This window comes from Herpailurus yagouaroundi, unplaced genomic scaffold (genome assembly GCF_014898765.1).
Source record: "Herpailurus yagouaroundi ecotype Mexico unplaced genomic scaffold, PumYag 192, whole genome shotgun sequence".
NCBI classification, from domain to species: domain Eukaryota; kingdom Metazoa; phylum Chordata; class Mammalia; order Carnivora; family Felidae; genus Herpailurus; species Herpailurus yagouaroundi.
In genome coordinates, this window is record NW_024412423.1 from 3790336 (window position 1) to 3812504 (window position 22169).

The following is a 22169-nucleotide window of genomic DNA, read 5'->3' on the forward strand; positions in this document are numbered from 1 at the left end:
TGTGTCAAAAATAAATAAACGTTAAAAAAAATTTTTTTTTAAAAAGTCTTTAAAAATAAATAAATAAAATAAAAAATAAAACACACAAACTAACAGAATATACTTTTTGTGCATAAAAACCTAGTTTTCATAATGGCAAACCGAAGCATTTGTTGTTCCCATACCTTCTGAATTCCGACTACAAGAGTAAGGCTCTGTCATCAGTAAAACTTACCACTAGAGAAGAAGGACAACTCCCCAAGAAGTTCTGTTTGTTTAGATGTATTAACAACATAGTCTTCAAAAGAAGTCTGAGCCGCAGGTCTAAAGCTCTTCAAAGATTCCGTAGCCTTCTGTATTCTGCAGACAGAGATTATTTTATATAAAAACGATTTTTTAAAAGGCCAATCAGACTACATATCTGCCATGTGATTAAAAAAAAAAAAAATACTTCCGTCAACTTTCAGGTGAGGAATGTGGCCGTGCCTTGCACAGAACACAGCACCAGGAGCCACTCGGAGCTCAAGTTGAAAGATACTGACAAGGAGATCTAAATTCAAAGCAACACACCTGAGGTGGAGTTGTTTCGCCGTCTGTACAAAACAAGACTGGTCCGTCTCCTTAAGCACTTCTTGGGCATATCCCACAAGCCCGCTGTTCTCTAGAAGCCCCTGATACTCCTCCACTTGGGTCTGAAATTTGTCTAATCGCAGTTTCTTAGAAGCGTCAATTGCTTTCAAAACAGATGATTTCCTCTCTTCTAGAATCTCATAGAGCTTTTCAAAATGTGTGATTGCTTCTTCTTTAGCTCTCTCTCCATTACACTATTATAAAACAAGCAACACGTTACCTCATCTGCTAAATCCAAATGTCTTTTCTCAAAATAACCAAAATTCAATTTTGAATGACTCTGACATTTTCAGAACAGTAATTTGGCACTGAATACACTTAGCAAGGAACAATGGCCAATTTTTATTTAGACGTACTTTGTAATTTTATAATACTGTGTTTTCCTTAAACTTTAATCTCCAAAGCTCAGCAATAAATAATTAAATAGGGAAACAACCGTCAACTTATATACAAAGGAACTTGAGGAAGAAATTAACTGATTTAACTAAAGACACAGGAGCTTTTTTTTTTTAATTTTTTTAACGTTGATTTATTTTTGAGAGAGAGAGAGAGACAGAGCATGAGTGGGGGAGGGGCAAAGAGAGAGGGAGACACAGAATCCAAAGCAGGCTCCAGGCTCTGAGCTGTCAGCACAGAGCCCAACGCGGGGCTTGAACCCACACAAACCACAAGATCATGAACTGAACCAAAGTCGGATGCTTAACCAACTGAGCCACCCAGGCACCCCCTTTTTTTTTTTTTTAATTTTTAATGTCTATTTATTTTTGAGAGAGAGAGAGAGAGACAGAGCATGGGGGGGAGGGGAATACAATCCCAGAGCTTTTAATTCATTTCTAATTCAGGCAACTTTTGACCCCTTCTATCCTATTCCAATTTTTTACGAGATGTTAAAACAGTTAAAACTCAGGAAGATGACATCCTTTACTAAGGTATCAGAATGTAACTCTTCTCTTCAAATTAATGTACTTTAATTAAAATTAAATTTTACACGACTTTATGCAAATTATTTGACTTCTGAACCCCTGAGTTTTTCTCTTCTGAAAACTGGGGATAAGAGAAATAATTAGGGGTTTTTTTGAAGATGGGAAAAGATTATTTACATAAAATGCCCACCACAATGGTACATAGTCTGTACACACAGAGATTATATTCCCTGTACATGCAGCTCTTCCTCTACTTGGCTATAAAATGATCCTATCTGCAGTACTGACTGAACATTTTGAATGTCTGTAGCATCAGAGACCAACTTGATTCTGAAAACAAAACCAGCAGAGCACACGTATGCAGCCATCATTATAGACCCATAAGCAGCAGCCATCAGAAAAAATGCTTCAAACACATTCTTAAAAGCTGACATGTGGAAGAACTACACTGTGCATTTCCCAGTGTCTTCTGGCCAACATTTCTAATGAAAGGAAATTTTTTTCCAGATTCCTTTCTCTGTTTCCTAAACCCAACAGGCAAAAAAAAAAAATTTTTAAAGGATAGGGTGCCTGGGTGGCTCAGCCGGTTGACCGTCTGACTTTGGTCATGATCAGTCAGGTCACGATCTCATGGTCCATGAGTTCAAGCCCCGCGTCAGGCTGTGTGTCGACAGCTCACAGCGTGGAGCCTGCTTCAGATTCTGTGTCTCCCTCTCTCTGCCCCTCCCCAAATCATGCTCTGTCTCTCTCTCTCTCTGTCAAAAATAAACTGTAAAAAAAAAAAAGTTTAATAAAATTTTTTAAATGCTAGGCAGGAGGGAAGGAAGGAAGGGGGACAGAGGGTGGTGACATTTTGGTAGTAGTTCAATGAGAGATCACAACATTAAACTCAAAAGATCATTACGCATAGGTAAAAGGGGGATTTTTTTTTTTCCAGCTAAGTGTCATTATAGAAAAAAAGACCGTGTCACAGTCCTCACTGAGCAAAAGTCAAGAATGCAGACAAATTGTCCAATGGGAAAGATTCTTAACTGACGAGCTGACCAATGCAGCTTAGGTCAAAGGTAAAAGAAGCTAGGTAATTTCTCCAGGGTCCCAAGGAATGAGCGTCTGCATGAACAGGTGACGTGAGAGTTCCTCCATTTTCAGCCTACTGAATCACAAACTCGGCAATGGGTCCTGGGTCTCCCTTATTTCAGAAGTAAGGCCAGGGGCACCTGGGTGGCTTGGTCAGGTAAGCGTCTGACTCTTGGTTTCAGCTGAGGTCATAATCTCACGGTTCATGAGATGAGGCCCCATGTCAGGCTCTGCACTCACAACACAGAGCCTGCTTGGGATTCTCTCTCTCTCTGTATCTCTCTGCTCTTCCTTCCTACATGTGCTCGCTCTTTCTCTCTCTCTCAAAATAAGTAAACATCAAAAAGTAACAGGAAGTAAGGGCAGCATGACTGAGGACCAGTAATAAAACAAACCTAAAACGACCAAAGATACAATCCCTGAAGCAACCTACCAGGTAGGTGATAATTTACCAAGGATTGGGGGATTATATGAAACACAGAGAGTTTTTCAATCAGACAAAAATAGGAGACACAAAATCACACTTTTCAAGTACATGGAAAAACAACTTACTTAGGGTGGGGAATGCAATCAGTGAATATCAGGGGAAAAAAATTAGAAACAAAGGCAGTGATGGCGATAATGCTGCTCATTTGCATAATTTCTCAATTTTCAAGCCCATTTTGGGAAATAAAATCTCAAGAAGTAACAGTCTCACACTAGCTAGGATATTGTTATATTGAATCACAGCTTCTACAGTGATCAGGAGTAATGGCCCTTCAGTTTATTTTAAATAGAGGAAAAGAAACACACATCAAGATCGGTGAACATTGGGAATTTTAAAAGAACCCAATCCTATCTTTATTTTTTAAATGCTACCAATTCTCTTCACTTGTTTTACTGAAGTGTAATATACAAGCAGAAAATGGTCTACGTAAGCGTGGAGATCGATGAACCTTTGTAAACACGTCCACGTAACCCGCATCCGGATTAAATGGAGGAATGCTACCGGATCCCAGACACCATCCCTATAACCTTTCCAGGCACCCATCCTTCCCCGCCCCACCCTTCAACAACGCCTATCCTGAATTCTAACCAGAGGATCCAGCTTCCCTTTTGTTGGTACTTTTTAGAAAAGGAATGGGTTAGTTTGTACCCTTTGTCTCTGGCATCTTCCTTTCAATACTATTGCAAGATTCAGCTACACTGTTGCATATAGTTGTAGATACTCACTCTACCTTTGCTTAACTTCCACTGTTGATGGATGTGTGGGTAGTTTCCACTTTGTGGCTGTTCCAAACAACACAGAGATGGCACGTTCTGATACGTATGTTTTGGTGAACGTATGTCAGGTATATATACTTAGGGATAGCCGGCATTTTAAATCAACCTGGTCCCAAGCACACACAGTATGTATTTCAGATGCATTCTGTTCATTTTGTAAAATGCCGATAATTGGCAAAGCGATCATTTACCTCATGTGACTACTTCTGACACCGTAACCGCCACCTGAAGGGGGAGTCATCCTCTGCCCTGTGCTTCAATATAATTTAATCACTGCCCCTATCAGGAGCTGATCACACACTGTAACTTAGTTCTCACACGTTTTTCCTAGTCCCAGAAAAGCAGGGGTGAAATCCAACATGATCCTGTAAGCCCAGCACGTCCACTACCCTCAGGGTTTTGTGAAGGAACACATTCTCTAGATGGATAAATAAAAACATGCAAACCAGGTTAGCACTTACCTCGGTTTCTTTCATTAACAAGTTGAGTTCAGAAATTTGACTCTTCACCTGGCTCTCCTTGCCAATAAGGTAATCAATATCCTTTGAAAGCTTTTCCTGTTAGAGCATATCAGAAACACAAATAAACAGAAGCAGGAGTTTAAACAAAGGCCTCACAGGTTTTTCCTGCTTTTATTTATTTATTTTTTTCACACAATACCCATCTTCTTCTTTAGCCTATGATGAGAACTGGAGACTGTCATTATATATATATATATATTTTTTTTTTTTTTTTTTTTTTAACGTTTATCTATTCTCGAGAGAGAGAGAGAGAGAGGGGGAGTGAGGGGCAGGAAGAGAGGGAGACACAGAATCTGAGGCAGGCTCCAGGCTCTGAGCTGTCAGCACAGAGCCTGACACAGGGTTTGAACTCATGAACTGTGAGATCATGACCTGAGCCAAAGTCAGATGCCTGACCGACTGAGCCACCCAGGCGCCCCTGGAGACTGTCATTATTAACTCGGAGTAAACAGTTACTGGCTTTGAACACTGAGGTCCAAGGACATAGGAGACATTAGAAGCAGGCTGGACAAGAGAACAAGGCAGTGATGCTCAGACTGGTATTCAAAAACCTGGAATATACATATATATATATATAATACATTTTTGTTGTCTCCTCATCGCTCCCAAAGGTCTTCCTCCTCAGGCTTCTGAGTAAATGGAAGAATAGCAAACAGGAGTGTGTCCTCCATCAGATTTTATAATTCATTCCCTCGCGCTCTCGTTCTCTCTCTCTCTCTCTCACACACACACACACACACACACACACACACACACACACACGACCCAAACAGCAACAAAGACCCTTCTAAAATAAACTTCACAGCCTAGCCCAGGTGAGCTATTCATTATATAATTACACATACGCGAAAATGAAAATAGAGACGTATAAGAATAGAGCTCATTAGGGACACCTGGGTGGTTCAGTCAGTAAGTGTCCAACTTCGGCTCAGGTCATGATCTCACAGTTCATGGGTTCGAGCCTTGTGTCAGGCTCTGTGCTGACAGCTTGGAGCCTGGAGCCTGCTTCAGATTCTGTGTCTCCCTCTCTCTCTGCCCCTCCCCCTCTCACACTCTAGGTCTCTCTCTCTCTCTCTCTCTCAGAAAAAAACAGTAAAAACAAAATTTTTTTAAATAGAGCTCATTAAGCTACCAGAGCTCATTAAAGAACTTCTTTATAAAGGAGTGATTCTGAAATTAGCATGCTTATTGCAGAGAGAATATAATAGGTGTTGGTGAGAGCCCTCATTTAGCCCAGAAAAAATAACACGTAATATGACTGAAGTATATTAAAACACAAACAAAAAAGCCTTGAGGCACCATGGGGTTCAAAGTTATGAGAGACAAGTGTACTCAGAGTCTAAATATGCATAAGAATATCCTGAGCTGTGGCCCTAACGAGAGGATCTGAGGATTTCTCAGTCACTGCTGCTGACCTGCGGGGCTCAACAAGGAACAATTCCAGGAGCTAACTCGAGGCTGGGAGAGCCCTGTGCCTCACCAGCCAAACTAAACAAGCAAAAAACAAATTTAAAAACCCTCAACATTCATGGGGCATCCAGAAGAGTAAACCACGTAAGGTTTTGCTTCAACAGTCTGGTAAAACTAGTCCCAGATCTAACTGCCGGCAACCGAAGCTTAAAAGCAAGTCAAAGAAGGAGCAAACTGTGTCGAAGTAACTTACACGCCAGAAGAAAACTCAAGAACATCTGGAGGATACAGATACAGTGCTCAACGAGGTAAAATTTACAATACCATACAAATCACACTGAAAAGAAAAATCAGCCACAACTGAGCTTGTGAGGTGCCTGGGTGACCCAGTGGCTTAAGCGTCTGACTCTCGGTTTTGGCTCGGGTCCTAATCTCAAGGTTTGTGAGTTCGAGTCCCACATCGGGCTCTGCACTGACAAGAGCAGAGCCTGCTTGGGATTCTCTCTCTCTCTCTCTCTCTCTCTCCCTCTCTCTCCCTCTCTCTCTGTGCCCCTCCCCATCAGTACCACAAAGAACTACCTGGTTAAAAACACTAACAACCTAATATTAGTAGAACACTGAGTGACTCTTTACATTGTTAACTCATTTCAAACAAGACCACAAAGGAAGCTAGGATCTTATGAAGACAAAGCTAAAGGCACAAAGTAAAACAAAGTTATAAAGACCCAGAATCGAGTTCCAAAACCACACAAATCCTACCTTTAAGGTCTTGTAGGCACTGCTCATAGTGGTTACTCGGTGATTGGAATGATTGCCACCCAGCTTACAGAGGTGACAAACCGGTCTCCGACACAACTCACAGTACATGTTAATTCTCTCAGTTTCATGTTCTGGGCACATTAAAATCTACGGAGTGAAGAACCAAAGTGCAATTAAGGGTCAGCAGAGTTTGCCGGATACTCACAAAGTCCCTAAGGTACAAAGACGCGCTTTACAAAATCACCAAATAAAGCCAGTGAAATACATAAAAGTGTAAAAAGAAGCAGCGTAAAAGCATTTGGTATGTCATATGAAAATTTTCTGTATTACAATTACTATTTTTCAGTTTGAGAGTTCAAATGGTCAGTTAAATATATAGATGTTATCGCCCTTAAACTTGGTGGCAAGAATATGAAAATTTCATTCCTATCAGACTTGCATGCTTAACCAGGCCAGAAAGGCCCTCTGGCCACACTGGAGTAGGCAATTCTTAAGGACCATGACCCATATTTTTGTAAGGTCCAACAGCAAATGGCTGATGGGAACCCATGGCTTCACCATCCTCATAAGCAATCTGCACCTGGCTGACTCAGTCGGTGGAGCAGGTGACTCCTGATCTCAGGAGTTGTGGGTTCAAGCCCCACGTTGGGTGTAGACTACTTAAAAATAAAAACTTAAAAAAAAAAAAAAAAAAGGACAGGGCGCTTGGGTAGCTCAGTCAGTTGGGTGTCCAACTTCAGCTCAGGTCATGATCTCACACATTGTGAGTTTAAGCCCCACGTCGGGTTCTGTGCTGACAGCTCAGAGCCCGGAGCCTGTTTCAGATTCTGTGTCTCCCTCTCTCTCTGCCCCTCCCCCATTCATACTCTGTGTCTCTCTCTCAAAAATAAACATTTAGGGGCGCCTGGGTGGCGTAGTCGGTTAAGCATCCAACTTCAGCCAGGTCACGATCTTGCGGTCCGTGAGTTCGAGCCCCGTGTCAGGCTCTGGGCTGATGGCTCAGAGCCTGGAGCCTGTTTCCGATTCTGTGTCTCCCTTTCTCACTGCCCCTCCCCCGTTCATGCTCTGTCTCTCTCTGTCCCAAAAATAAATAAATGTTGAAAAAAAATAATAAAAAAATAAACATTTAATTAATTAAAAAAAGAAAGAAAGAAAAAGAAATCTGTTACTGAGGAGTCTTAGAACACTTTATGATACGAGCCTCCAGATATTTGCTTTTACATATTAATCATGCACACAATTACCAAACTTAGAATTGTTTTTTTGTTTTATTTTAAGATGTAAGCTTCTACCTTCTTTTTTACTCTGAAAACTATCATCATAGGTATGTCTGAAACTGTACATGAGATAACTGGGTTCATTTGCAAGAAAGCAGAGATTCCTTTAGACTAGTGTGTCAATGAAATTAAACAGTTATGGGGGGCTCTGACAGTTCAGATTTTGTGCCACTACAACTGGTTTGGTAACACTGAGACAAAAAGTAACATCCAATATGAAAAGTCTTGATACTAATGTGCAGGTCCAGGAGAAAAATAGAGGAAAAAAATTCAAATTCTTCAGCAGGTCCGACTGCCTACATTCTCAAAGCCATTACATGTATTTATTTAATCATTATCTTAGTTCCAGCATAGTTAGCATACAGCGTTATATTACTTTTCAGAGCCATTACATTTATTATTTGTATCTTTTAAATATGTTTCTTTTTTTTTTTTTTTAACGTTTATGACCTGAGCTGAAGTCAGACTCTTAACCGACTGAGCCACCCAGGCACCCCTAAATATGTTTCTTAAGTAATCCCAATGTAGGGCTCGAACCTACAACCCCAAGATCAAGAGTCGCACGCTCTACTGTCTGAGCCAGCCAGGGCCCCCAAAAGCCATCACCTTTAAGATAAGTTATATAATTTGGCTTTCTGCAAGGAATGATGACAAGAACTCAAAGTTACTGGCAAATACTTTACCTTCGTAAAATTTTTGTAAAATTTGTAAAATTTCGCTATATTGAGGAACACTAATGACTTGAAGGGAAATAGTTTCTTCCTCAATATAACTTACCCCTATATCTTCAGCTTCTTTCTTACCAACCTTTCATTATATTTGTAAACAGAATTAAGTCTGCAATACTCTGAAAATGTTACTCAAGATTTCATGAGTTTGTAAGTCATAAAAACCCAAACCTAATAGAATTCATTTAATAATCAGGTTCTTTCATAATGGAACAGTATTAATCAACTTAATTAATCTGTGTTTAATTAAAACACAAAGCTTATGGCATGCATATGTATATATGTGTACATATATAATTTTTTAAGTAGGCTCCATGCCCACTGTAGGGCTTGAACTCATGACCCCAAGATCCAGAGTCATGTGCTCTACCAATAGAGCCGCCAGGCATCCCTGAAGACATGAATTTTTCTAAAAGTATACAACCTGGAGCACTTAAAATGAAATAAGGAACATAACAGGGGGTTAAAAATCATTGGATAAATCTATTGCCACAATGACATAGTTTGAAAAACAAGCACAGAAGTTTAAAAAGCATACAAGCACAGACTGTTTTTGTTTTAATCTACCAGCCCTGCACTTAATAGGATGTAAGAGGGGGCGCCCGGTTAGCTCAGTCAGTAGAGCACGTGACTTAGGATCTTGGGAGTCCTGAGTTCAAGCCCCACACTAGGTGTAGAACTTACTTTAAAAAAAAAAAAAAAAACGATGGGAGCACCTAGGTGGTTTGGTCAGTTAAGCATCAGACTGTGGCTAGGTCATGATCTCATGGTTCATGAGCTCGAGCCCTGCGTCAGGCATTGTGCTGACAGCTTGGAGCCTGGAGCCTGCTTTGGATTCTGTGCACCCCCACCTTCCTCTCTCTCTGCCCCTCCCCCATTCCCTCCCTCCCTCCCTCTCTGTGCCCCCACCTTTCTGTCTCTAAAACAAAACAAAACAAAACAAAACAAAACAAAACAAAAGAAAACAAATGATGGGGGCACCCGGCTGGCTCAGTCAGTTAAGCTAGTCTGACTTCAGCTCAGGTCATGATCTCCTGGTTCGTGGGTTCGAGCCCTACATCAGGCTTTCTGCTGTCAGCAGAGCCCGCTTCGGATCCTCTGTTTCCTGCTCGTGCACACACACTCTCTCTCAAAAATAAATAAACATTTTTAAAAAAATGATACAACAAATACTCAGCTCATAGTTTCAAGATAACTTTGGGGATTTTTTTTTCCATTTTTTTATTACAAATTAAAGAGAAAAGTTTTGGGCTCAAGAATGCAAATAAATTTTCATACACAAGTTACTAAGCTGTAATGAATAAGAACTTTAACCAAAAGAATCAACTAGTTTTTCTAAATCTGCATAAATCAGAAAGCAGTATTAGTGAGGCTATCCAAACATTCTTGTCAGTCACAAAGCAGGGCAAACAACAATGCATAAAGTTCTTTTGAGCATGACCATAGAAATTACCCAGAAAGGTTAAGAAATATGACTTCCACTTCAGATATTACATTAACATTATACCACAAGCTTCAAAATATTAGGCTGTACTTACTCTTACTTACTTAGAGCACAACTGTAGCTAACTAAAAATGTCAAAATGTTTCCCAATCAAAATCTTTTACACAAGTGTGACCCTAACACATTAAAGCACAAAGCTTTTTAACTTGATAATCATTTCAATCTTGGAGAGAACTCAACCTTTCCCCTATTTGCAGAGCTTTCGTTAAGAACCTTCACCTTCGTGCATCGTGCTGCATTACACTGTTGTAACCCGGTGAACCAGAATATTGCCTTTAGGCTGCGGGGATGTTTAACAACAGACTAAATTAACTCCAAACACCAGGCCTTGGTTTCTGGTACAGGCTTTTTTTTTTTATGTGCTCATTTTAACATACACGTTTCTACGTGCATGTACCATCCATTTTACCTACGGATTTATTTTGAAATAAGCTCTATGCCCAACTCGTCGCTTGAACTCTATCTAGATCCCGAGATCAGGAGTCACACGCTCCACTGACTGAGCCAGCCAGGTGCCCTGCACCCCACCCCCCATACAGGCTTTTCAAGTTATTTCCATTCTTGCTGTCAAGTTCTTTTTTTTTTTTTTAATGTTTATTTATTTTGACAGAGAGAAAGAGAGTGCACAAGCAGGGTAGGGGCAGAGAAAGAGAGAAAATCCCAAGCAGGCTCTGCACTGTCATTGCAGAGCCTGACGGGGCTCAAACTCAAGAACCATGAGATCATGACCTGAGCCGAAATCAAGAGTTGGACACTGAATTGACTGAGCCACCCAGGCGTCCCTTCCTGTCAAGTTCTAGTCTTGTAATAATTCCTTTTGTAATACCGATATTCTAACTAAATCAGAACTTCTCTTACCTTGGGCCTGAAATTCGTGGTTGGGCCCACGTACTCATGCTGAGCTTTCACGGTACCCCACGGGTGGTAAATTTTGAAGCACTCATTGCAATAGCTCGCGCTACAGTCCATGCAACTTTTTGTGGACTCCTGCGGTGGGGGTTTGCAGAGGTCACACATGATGGCCGTGGCTGCCCTGGCTGCCTGCCGGTACCTCTCGACAATGGTCTCCAAAGTGAAATTGCGAAACAGACCATTGATTCCTCGTTCTCCAAGATCCACGTCATGCTCACAGCCAGGGCAAGGAAAAGTGGTGGTCCTAGGGGTCAGGGAGCTGCGCTTCCAGCCTGTGTAATTGGAAGTCCTTGTTTAGTTACGGCAGTAGGAAAACCAACAGAATGAAGACAAAAGAAGAGAGATTTTGGAAAGAGAAATCTACAAATATATACCCACTCCCAAACTAATACTCAAAGTGGCTCCGCTTGAATTGGTCTGTTTTCTGAAAATGCTTCACGCTTGTTTTTCCTTGGTATGCAAAAGACAAGCCCAAATTGTTAAATAGGTATTAAATCAAAGCAGAAAGGAAAACCCTCTATAGTAAACCCCACACAAAACCACATCAAATCAAACAGATATAAGGAAAAAACATGTAATACAATACTACACGGGGTCAGGATTTTTTTGAAATCATATAATTATACATAATGACTTTTATATGTCACCTCCAAAGTAATTTTGCTTTCATTTAAATGAAGACAGCCTTGGCTGATGACTAGGAAATGAGTTCAGACATAAATGAACAAGAGTCCCTAACCAGTGCTCCATGGATAGGCTCCAGAAGGATCCAAATCGTCTGGCAAACTCTTCGAAATTGTACGCAAGATTTTGCATCAATATACCTATGCTTATTTTCTGGTTCAACAATCCATAGCTATGATCAGATTCTCAGACATACGTAACCACAAAATGGTTAAGGACCACTGCAAAAGAGAGTTTCCCACGGTAGTATTGTTTTATCTGGGTAGGCAAAATCATTAGTTAATGGAGTGCAATCTATAAAAGAGTGAAAAGCCCATCCATAGACCTAGAATCTAGTGACTTTAAGAGAGACCAACCATTTAGAATCTTCTTATGACCTGAAAAAAAGAATCATTAAAATTACTTAACTCGTTAAGCCAAAAGCTACCCAAAAAGTATTACAAATAACTTTCCAATCTATACATAGTACACTGAATGACCTTAAATAGCATGCTTTGGTTCAATATTATCTGGATTTTAACAAATCAAGAAACCAAGACACGACCGTCCTTACCCACAGGTTCACAAGAATCCAGGGGTTGTCTCTTTAACACAGGTGTATGCATGCCATTAATTCCCCGCTCTCATTTATAAATCTACCCTTAGAGTACGTAGTCTTGCTTGCCCACAAAATTACCTACATATAAACACAAACTCCTTAACCTACAGCCTTCCTTCACTCTGCCGTGTATCCAGTATGGAAAATGAATGGTGCAACTCAGTAGATCCCATTTAGAAAAGGTCTTTCTACAGCTACATTAATAATGTCTTGGCATATTTATTCTCCACTGGAAGTGACTTTACAACATGCTAAGAGTACACTGGGTCCCAAAAACTACTTACTTAACAAACATGCAGAATACTTGTATTATCTTCTTTTAAGGATATTTTAACCTTTACGTTTCTAAACATACAAAAAAACCACATACCAAAAAAAAAAAAAAGTTTCCCCATAACAGTTTGAAAAGTCTATTTAAAGTATATTCTAATAATTCTCAAAACATGCAACACAGTCCAAGCGAGATATTTCACAACACAGCAGGCACAGAACGAAATAAGCAGCAAAGCCACTTTTAAGACACATGCCAATGAAAAATCTCAGTCAGTGAAACAAAACAAGCCACATAATTTTGGAAGTGATCTAGTGCAGTGGTCAAGTTGAAAGTAATGGAAAGTCACATTTAACTGCATGCTTCCACATGTGAACCAGGTGACAGAAATTAAAATGGAGAATCCCAACAGACAATGTTTAACAAAAATGGGTTATTTATCACTGGTTTTATGAATTGAAGGTTGCTATCAGTTTAAGTGACAGGACCAAACCAAATTAAATCACGACAACAAAGTCATGCTTTAACCTGTATACTGGTGACACCCAGATTGTGGTCTTCAAGTTCAGAAATTTCAAAAAAGATGTTGTGTCCCTTTTCTGTAAACCTCTTTTAACTTTTAACAAAAATAAGGTATCAAGCATCACACTAATTTTCATAAATCAGGCAAAATATTAAATCAATAAATCTTAGCTGTTTTCCTAACAGATCTTTAAAAAATTCTCATATTTTTTGGCAAATGAGAAGACATTTATCTTTTATTTCATCTGTCATGGACTTCTACCACTGTTTTCAAAAACAAACAATAGAACATATGTTTGGGGCAACAAAGAAACAGAACACATCTAAAGATATTCTGGGAAGTAAATCTAGTGGAAAAAAAAAATCAAGACAGGGGAACTAAGAATAAAATGTAAGAGAGTCAACTTTTTCCTCTCTAGAACTGTGCTGTCTACCATAGTAATAATTTAGCCAAATATCACTATTTAAATTTAAATCAAAGATTCAGTTTCTAGGGCACCTGGGTGGCTCAGTCAGTTAAGTGTCTGCCTTCAGCTCAGGTCATGATCTTGCAGTTCGAGCCCCTATCAGGCTCTGTGCTGACAGCTAAGAGCCTGGAGCCTGCTTCGGATTCTGTGTCTCCCTCTCTCTCTGCCCCTCCCCCACTCCCTCCCTCCCTCTCTCTCTCTCAAATAAACACTAAAAAAAAAAAAATTCAGTTCTTCGGCTGCACTAGCCACATTTCAAATTCTCAAGAGCCACATGTGACTGCTGGCTCCCATACTGTACAGAGCTGGGTCAAACAAACATTCGCTTGAACTTAGAATGTTCCATTGGATAATACTCCTCAACAGCATGACTTAATGAAAAAGAAAAAGTAATGATGGCTTTGAAAGGTAAGAAAGCAATGCAGGCCAAGCAATGCAATTATATATGTCGAACTGTATTTATGGGGCCAATCGTTCAGGATTATGTGAACACTGTCACTTTGCAGAATCCATTCTTTTCCCCGTATACCTTTATTTCAAAAACATATTAAATGAGTATGAATCATGACACAGTTTTAAAATGAAGACTCCAAAAAAATGTCTTCAAATTGATTTAGAGCAAATCTTCCCCCAAAATCAGCTTTTGGTCACTATGATTTCTCATTTAAACATCAAAGAGAAAATGAAGTATTTCAAACCCGAGTCGATTTCATGACAGGTTCAAACCTCTGCGAGCTGCATCCTGTCCCATATTCTGGCTACAGACAACTTCCCCACTGTTACCTGCTAGCCAGGTAGTGGACCACCTCCCACTATCCCGCTGGACTTCTATGCTTGAAAATGGGCTGACGGATGGTACCGCCACCTTAATGTTTCTTGTAGCACATTGTAACCAATCTGACGGCCAGGCGTTACCATTACCCTTTGAGTATTATGGACACTTTCCACCTGCAGAATCTTTTTCTCAATGGCTGCCTGGGTAAAAAACAGGAAGTAAGCAGTGAACTTTTTTTAAACAAACTGCTCCTACCTTTCCTCCTATTTACTAAATCTCAAAATGCTTAAAATTCTCGGGGACTCACTAACGCCTGTAAGAGAAAGGATTACATGTGGCTTTTAGAAGTAACGAGAAGGTCTGTAAATGGAGGCATGCAGACAGGAAGGTAAGGAAGACAGAAAAGGGATAACATTCCAGATGTTTATTTTCTCCAATAAGATATATGGTATCACCAGCATTCTATAAGAAAAGTAGCCAATTTTACTTTAAAGGTCAACTGGAATAAAAACACGTGTTTTTTAATAAGGTAGGTTGGCCTGTCTTTCATTCGGAGTCAGATACTTTGGAAAGCCTAAAAAAGCAGTTTATGTTATTTACCCACAAGTGGGTAAGACCTCAATGTTAAAACTCAAATACTTTGAAACATTAATAAAGGAAAGGCACCATAGGCATAAAACAAGCTAAGCCTATATAATTAAGTCCAAAAAAAATTACCGATACCTTTAAGCAAATTTTTAAATACAAAAAGCACTGGCTGATTTAAGATCTTCACGGTAGCAACATGGCCGTGAATACAAGCTTTGTTCCACTAACCAAACTACACGTAAAGGATTTTTAAGGTGATCCGCAAGAGTACGTCATTTTCTTCAAAAGTATCTTGTCACGCGGATTGACAAAACGGAAGCGCTAATCATCAGTGCTCCCTTTAAAAACAGCAGACCTCGCGTGGAAATTTAGTCCTGTTGACCTTTAAGTCACTCAGCCCAAATGTGTTCACGTTCTACAGAATTTTGAACACTTGACCACTGATGTTTAACAACTTTACGTATACACGGTTACGCAATTTAAATCTAACACTATACTGCCTGCGGCCACACAAGCAATAAAAGCATTTTCTACCTCTCCACCCCAAAGATCTCCGTTGTGATGCTGTGAACAATGAACAGAAAGCTGGATTTAGGATTTAATTTCAAAGAGAAGATTCACAACTTGTTGACAAAAGATAAAGCAGCAACTGTGTCCTGCACATAACACAATTCTTGAATTAACACTAAGAAAATGTGTTTCTCCTTGGCACACGTGGTATTTATGAAACCATCATTGTAAAAACATTCATCAGGCTGATCCTGGAGCCCAGAATTAAATCATTGTTGGTGCAACACTTAAGAGGCCTAAACTTTATCTTATAGATTTGCGTTTTTAAGCAATCATATTTCTGGTAACTGTTGAAAATACACAGCAATATCAAGCATCCTTTGTTTGATTTTTTTTTTAACCGATGTATTATCAACACTGCATATAAACATTGTTAAAGCGGATTTTATCCTCCTGACAAAAGGAAATACAAAATGCAGGAAAAGCCTTGCATACGTGTGACCCAAAATGTAGAGTAAAATGGCTATTTTTATATCACTGAATGTGTTACTGTGTTATACACACAAACCTTACTCTCCTTTCAGGGCACCCTTTTAAAAATCTGTCCAATCTCCAATGCAACAATATCCAAAAGGGATATGTGAGCCCAAAAGCATCAGCCACATATGCCATTTTAAATGTTCTAGTGGCCAGATTAAAAAGAAACAAATGAAATTAATTTTAATCATACATGCTATTTATTTCACCCAATATATCCAAAATACTATCCCATCAAAATGCAAACAGAGATAAAAATCATTAGAGACATTTTTATATCTTTTTTCATTCTAAGTGTGTGACATTCAGAGCATATTTTATACTTCCAGTAATCTCAGTTCCAGCTGGCACATTTCAAGTGCTCAATAGCCACATGTGGCTCATGGCTACTACACAGGACAGTACTGGTCTAATTAATCCCTTTGGCAAACCTAGAGCAAAACCAATTTTTAGAAATCTGCTCCTCCCACACCAATTGCTCAGAATAGGATTTCCTCCCCGAGTATGTCCAAATGATGAAAACCTTTTTAAAAATCTGCCAGAAAGGAAAGGGGGGGGGGTGCATTACTTCCCTATAAATTTCTCTTTCAATCTCTCCGAAGAGAAATTAGAGCCAAAGGCTCCATAAGTGGAGGGTAGCATTATATTTGTGATACAGTAACTTCTATTAATTTAAAACTGGTATCATGAAAAGGAGGACAATCCTAAAATCTGCATTCATTTGAGAAGTGACTACTATACTTGGAGCCTCCCCACCCTGAGTTCTTCATCTGTATTTGTTAATTTGCTCTGTACGCTCTTCTTGATGGAGGACTGTGTTCTCCATGTGTACATGAAGACTCTGTACAATGCTGGACTATATGCTTCTTAAAAAGGAGCGGTGGATCTATCTTGTTCATGCCTCTTCAGCATTGGGCCATGTCTGGCAACCAGCAGGTAAATTAAGTATTTGTTGAGCGAATGAATGAAATGCAGAAGTTCTCTGTACTGGCTGCTCATGTACAATGGGCTCGACCCAGAACCCAAGGCAGAAATCCCCTCTACAGGGAGTCAAATGGTGGTCACACAACCAGTGTTTAAAATAAAGACTCCAGGGGCACCTGGGTGGCTCAGTCGGTTAAGCATCCAGCTTCGGCTGAGGTCATGATCTCGTGGTTCATGAGTTTGAGCCCCACGTTGGGCTCTGTGCTGATGGCTCAGAGCCTGGAGTCTGCTTTGGATTCTGTTTCCCTCTCTCTCTGCCCCTCCCCCACCCATGCATGCTCTCTCGCTCTCTCAATAATAAATAAACATCAAAAATAAAAAAATAAAAAAGACTCCAAATACTGATGGCCCAAACACTGGATGGGTCACAGTCAAAGATGTGTTTTGGCTGCCCTATGCTGTTGAGTTGGCGTGGTTTTTAAATGATTTGAATTAACTACCCACATGTAAAAGATCACATGTCAAACCCACCATCAGGCTCTTGTGCGGGGGGAGGGGGAATGTCTGGCACCCCCAAACCCACTAGTGCCAAGTGGCTACTGCCCCATTAGACAAGGCGTCCATTCTAGTCTACGGTCCGGAACCATGCGCCACTGTCTCTAACAGAGGAGGCCTGGAAGACAGCTGGCTGCTGATACCTAGGCTGCTGGTTTTCCTATGGTAGCTGAGTTAACGGGAAAATGAAATCTCGTCTATCTCCATATCAAGTAAGATGAAAGGCGTTCCTGTATTTATTATGCCGGGGGCCTGCCTCGCTAATGTGTTTACTGGGCCCTGCAGCATCTAAACCTGATCTCTTCCAGTGACAGGGATCTGACAATCTCATTTTGGGAAAGCCTGTGGGGTGTGTTTTCTTACGCACCGAGCTGAAATCTGCATTCCTCTTTCACCATTCACTGATCGGGAACCTCTGTGTGAAGATCCCCAGCTTACTGTTCTCTTCGGCAAGACCACCATCATATCCTGCGCTCTCCCCCTCTCCAAGTTAAATACTCTGACTTCCTGTAATTGCTCCTCCCAGAAGAGTTTTCTCGCTTCCCCCCCTTGGGACATGATCCAAACTGTAAGTTCTTCCTAAAGAGGGAGGAACATGTCACTAAGTCTATTTCTCATCTGGACACCATCAAGTATGATGGAATGGATCTCTTGTTCTGGACAAAAACACCACTATTATAGAATAAAAGCCACTATGGCATGCTTTGTAGAAATCCCACAACATTCAACAACCACTCCACAAGTATTTATTAAACATCCACCAAGTACTGTCAGATGAGCTCTTAAAAACAGCCATATCTCATCTTGCTAGACACATACTTCATCTGTATTTCATTCATTCTCCATATGAATCACACATAAAAACCAACCAAGGACTAAGATTAAAAACCCGCAACAGATACAGGATTTCGTAAAATATGTACATAAGTTCAATCTAATTACAGAAATATTAGTACGTGACTAAAATTCCTCTGAATGTTAAGTACTAATATTTAATAAATACCTGCTATATATTAATATACAAAAAGTGAATCTCTCTTGGTCGGTAAGGGATCCCTAATTAGCCAGGGAGGATCTACCAACAGAATATCTTCACTTTATCTGGTAGGGGATTTCAAGCTATTGAAATGTCTCTCCTCCCTCCTCCGTGTGACAGCTAGCTCCTAGCAGGGAAGGAAATATACAAGTGATGACTTCACAATAGGCAGGACCCTCTCTGACCTCACACTCCCTACATCCCCACCTACTTCATGCTCCTCTTTTTATATAGGCTTCTAATTTTTTTATGTGTGCAAAATAATCTTCCGAGAAATTCGTGATTACCATTTAAAGTAAAATACATGTTTTTAAAACAGCCTAATACGACTCTTAGAACAAATCCCCTCTTATCCAGTGTCTGATGGAGCACAAGGACACCAACATTGCTCTAAGAGATTCCCCATCACGGTGTGGACCAAAAGGGACAGCATTTGCTAAATGCAAGTAAGGAGGAGGAGACTCTCTTCCGATATGTTTTTTTTAACACATAAGATTAAAAAATTATTCCTACACTATAAGAGGGAGAAATAAACACAGTGGCCTAAAGGATCAAAACTAAAACCTCGAAGTCCAACAGTCTGGTGCCCAGAGCCACTCAAGGACTCTCTTCCAAACAAAGGGCGAACCTAACGTGACACTGCGGTATTTCTACCCAAAGCTCTGCCTCCCCTTGGTCTTTCCTCACTGCTGATTTTGGCCCTGAAATTCTCAGTGGCCCTGTTCCCAATGATTTCAAATTAGTTTTGATCTACCTTAATCCTGCAATGGATGTCCAGAAGAAAGCAACACCATCCCAAAGGGAAACAATTGACACTCTGGCTGCATAGTAAGAGCTCTGGCTGTATAGACAGATGTGCCACACATCTAGATCTACTTCTGCCATTACGACAGAGTTCCGCCACTATTTAGTTGATATTCAAAATTCTTCTTCTAAAACATGGACTAAAAATGGCTGAAGAAAACACAATCCTCAGGTAGAACAAAACGATACCAAATAACCCATCTAAAAAGTCTTTTAGGAGTAGTCACTGTGGAGTCTCATCCTTTAATCGGCATATTTATTTACATATTACCAGAGACAGATGTTTCCCTAGTAAGTACTTCTGTGGTCCATTACTCCATCCCTCATATAAAGGACACCACAGGGTCAGAACATCCCCTAAATACAGTTAATGAGGGGTCTAACACAAAGCTGGTGTTCAATCCCCGACTTTTAGTGTGTACCAGGACAGTGAGGAGTTCATCTTGATATTTTCAAAGAGGGAACGGTTCCTTTACAACTAATTTTAATTAATTCACCTGGAAAGATCAACCCTCAAAGCGGCAACAGTAACTTCCCTTCCATAGACACAGCGGAAACTCCCAGACCCCAAGCTCCTGGCACGTACCTGGTCTGCTAATTCTGTCAATTTTGTCCATGCTAGGAGAGGGGAGCCGGAGTCGAGGACTGCTCTGATTGGAATTGTCCGATCCCACATCGTTGAAGGAATCGTCGAGTGTCAGCAAGAGTTCTTTTACACACTTATGACAGATACTGTGTTGACAAGGGAGAATCAACGGATGGGTAAAAAGCTCCTTGCATGCGGGGCAAATGAGCTCTCTTTCGATATTCTTAATGGTAACCTGGAGTTGAGGAAAAGAAATCAGAATCAAAATAAATGCCTGGACCCCATTAAACATGTGTGTTCACCCTTTCAAAAGAATTAAGAATTCAGAACTAAGAATTTAATCTGAAGTCCCTTTTTGGCAACAGAATTCCGTACCATCAACCCTCACCCCCCACCTCCTAGAACAGAAGGGACACTTGACATGGTTAAAACTGAAGTATGAGAAAAATCAGCACAAAATATGAGGGGCCCATAATATTTCATCTGTTATGAAGTTACTCAAATCATCATGAATTCACTGATTTAGGACATCTGAGAAATCCTACAAGTAGATCACTACAGTAAAAGGGAAGAACATGGCATACTGAGAAGGAAACCATGTTCCTCCTGGGCACACTAACTCTGTGGCAAATAACAGGAGCCGGTGGAAGCTTCCTTGAAATCTATTTAGGAGCTGTACCATCAGCAATTTTCTACATTAAATGTGACCAATTTTCATAGGCTGCAACTATAATGTAGCTAAAATGCTTCATCTCCTGGCGTTGGGTATCGAAGTGGTTCTCTTAAAAGCACTTTATGAATATTGAAAGGGTGGGGAGGACTACAAAGCACCATTATTTAAGTGCTCTCCATACTACAGGCGTGCATTATTTTCCACGAGAAACACGGAGTCTCAAAGGTTAGATGACCTCATACCAGTTTTCGCAACCTTTCATATGTAGTTCCTGCGCCCGCGCGCGCGCGCGCGCACACACACGCGCGCGCACACACACACACACCCCCCTCCCAAACTGCAGGTGCTATGAATCTATATTCAGCCTCCCTGCCATTTTACAGTCAAATCTGAAAGTACTCCTAGACCTCGTGCAATCATTCCAACTACTGGAAACACACAGAACGTCAACATCGAGTTAATTCATTTAGTTTAACTAAATAAAAACGCATTCCCCCTAAAGCGACACTGAGTGCTTTAACAGTCCGTGACAACAGCACCACATTGAAATGCCTTTATCACCGAGGATGGGTCTTTGAAGTGTTTCTTGCTGCATCATTCAATAAATATTTAATAAAAGCCCACATCATGTCACGATTTTTTCAAACTTGGAAGACAGCCACACTTCATGGCAAAGAAAATAGAATATTCACGTCCTATGTCATTTCACCAAGAACGTGACACCCAACTGAGCGTCCAAAATAGATTCAAAGGGGATTATTCTGAGTGTCCAAAATAGGCTCTCATTTGATGGGGAGGTTTACCTCCCGCTGGAAGATCTAAAATCATTTCCATATTCCTGGTCCATAAAGCGGTACGTAAGCTTTTTACCCACGACAGATACAAGACAATTCTTATCCAAAAGAAAAAATGAGTTTTCCGTTTTTACATCCACCGAGGGAAACACCCTGATTAAGAGACGTGGGATGTGGCGGCTCCCACAATGAAGCTGTCTGAAAATCACTGGGGGTTCGACCGGAAACTAACAAGTTGGAAAGAACTGCCGATCCGACCCTTTCAGACAAAAACACTTTGCACCCCGACAGCTGCCAGGGCAAGCCCGCCCCCCGCGCGCAAGCTGGCGAAGCCGGGGAGGAGCCTCTCCGCGCGCCGCGACCGCGAGCCGGGTGGGCCGCGCCCGCGGGGGTCCGGGCGCCGGCTCCGCGACGCTCCGGGACAAAGGACGGCCCGACACGGGCGGGGCATGCGCCCCGCGCCGCGACGGGCACCCGACTCCTGGAGGCGAATGAAGTCTACAGCCTGGACCCCATTAAAGAGCCCCTCCGGGATTGCCCGAGGTGCTCAGGTGGGCGATCGCCGCACCCGAGCGGCGCCCCCTCGCGGGCCCAGGAGACCCGGGATCCGACCCTCCGAGGCGTAGAAAGGGGGCGCCCCGGATTGCGGAACCCGGGGCGCGGAAGGCGAAGAGGAAGCGGGGCCACCACACGCCCGCCCTCGCTCCTCGTGAGGCGAGGCTCCCTCTGGCTCAGGGCGGAGGAGAGAGACCCGGGGGTCCCGGCGAGCCGCCAGGGAAGCGTGAGGTGGCGGCCCCTGTCGCCCACTCACCAGCGTTTCGGAACCATCCCCTTCCATAGTAGCCTTCTGCCAGGTGTCATC

General features: G+C 41.3%; 1 protein-coding gene across 1 annotated transcript in view; it reads right to left on the reverse strand.

Annotated features, from left to right (window-relative positions):
* Positions 1–22163, reverse strand: part of TRIM36 (tripartite motif containing 36) — a 33827-nt gene extending 11664 nt beyond the window's left edge. The window contains exons 1-7 of the mRNA XM_040444261.1: positions 22119–22163; positions 19841–20075; positions 10930–11255; positions 6563–6709; positions 4334–4429; positions 550–803; positions 215–339 (exon numbers count right to left, since the gene is read on the reverse strand). Coding sequence (XP_040300195.1) covers positions 215–339; positions 550–803; positions 4334–4429; positions 6563–6709; positions 10930–11255; positions 19841–20075; positions 22119–22145 — 1210 coding nt within the window. The 5' untranslated portion in view covers positions 22146–22163. The remainder of the gene's footprint in view (positions 1–214; positions 340–549; positions 804–4333; positions 4430–6562; positions 6710–10929; positions 11256–19840; positions 20076–22118) is intronic.
* Positions 22164–22169: the final 6 nt, after the last annotated feature.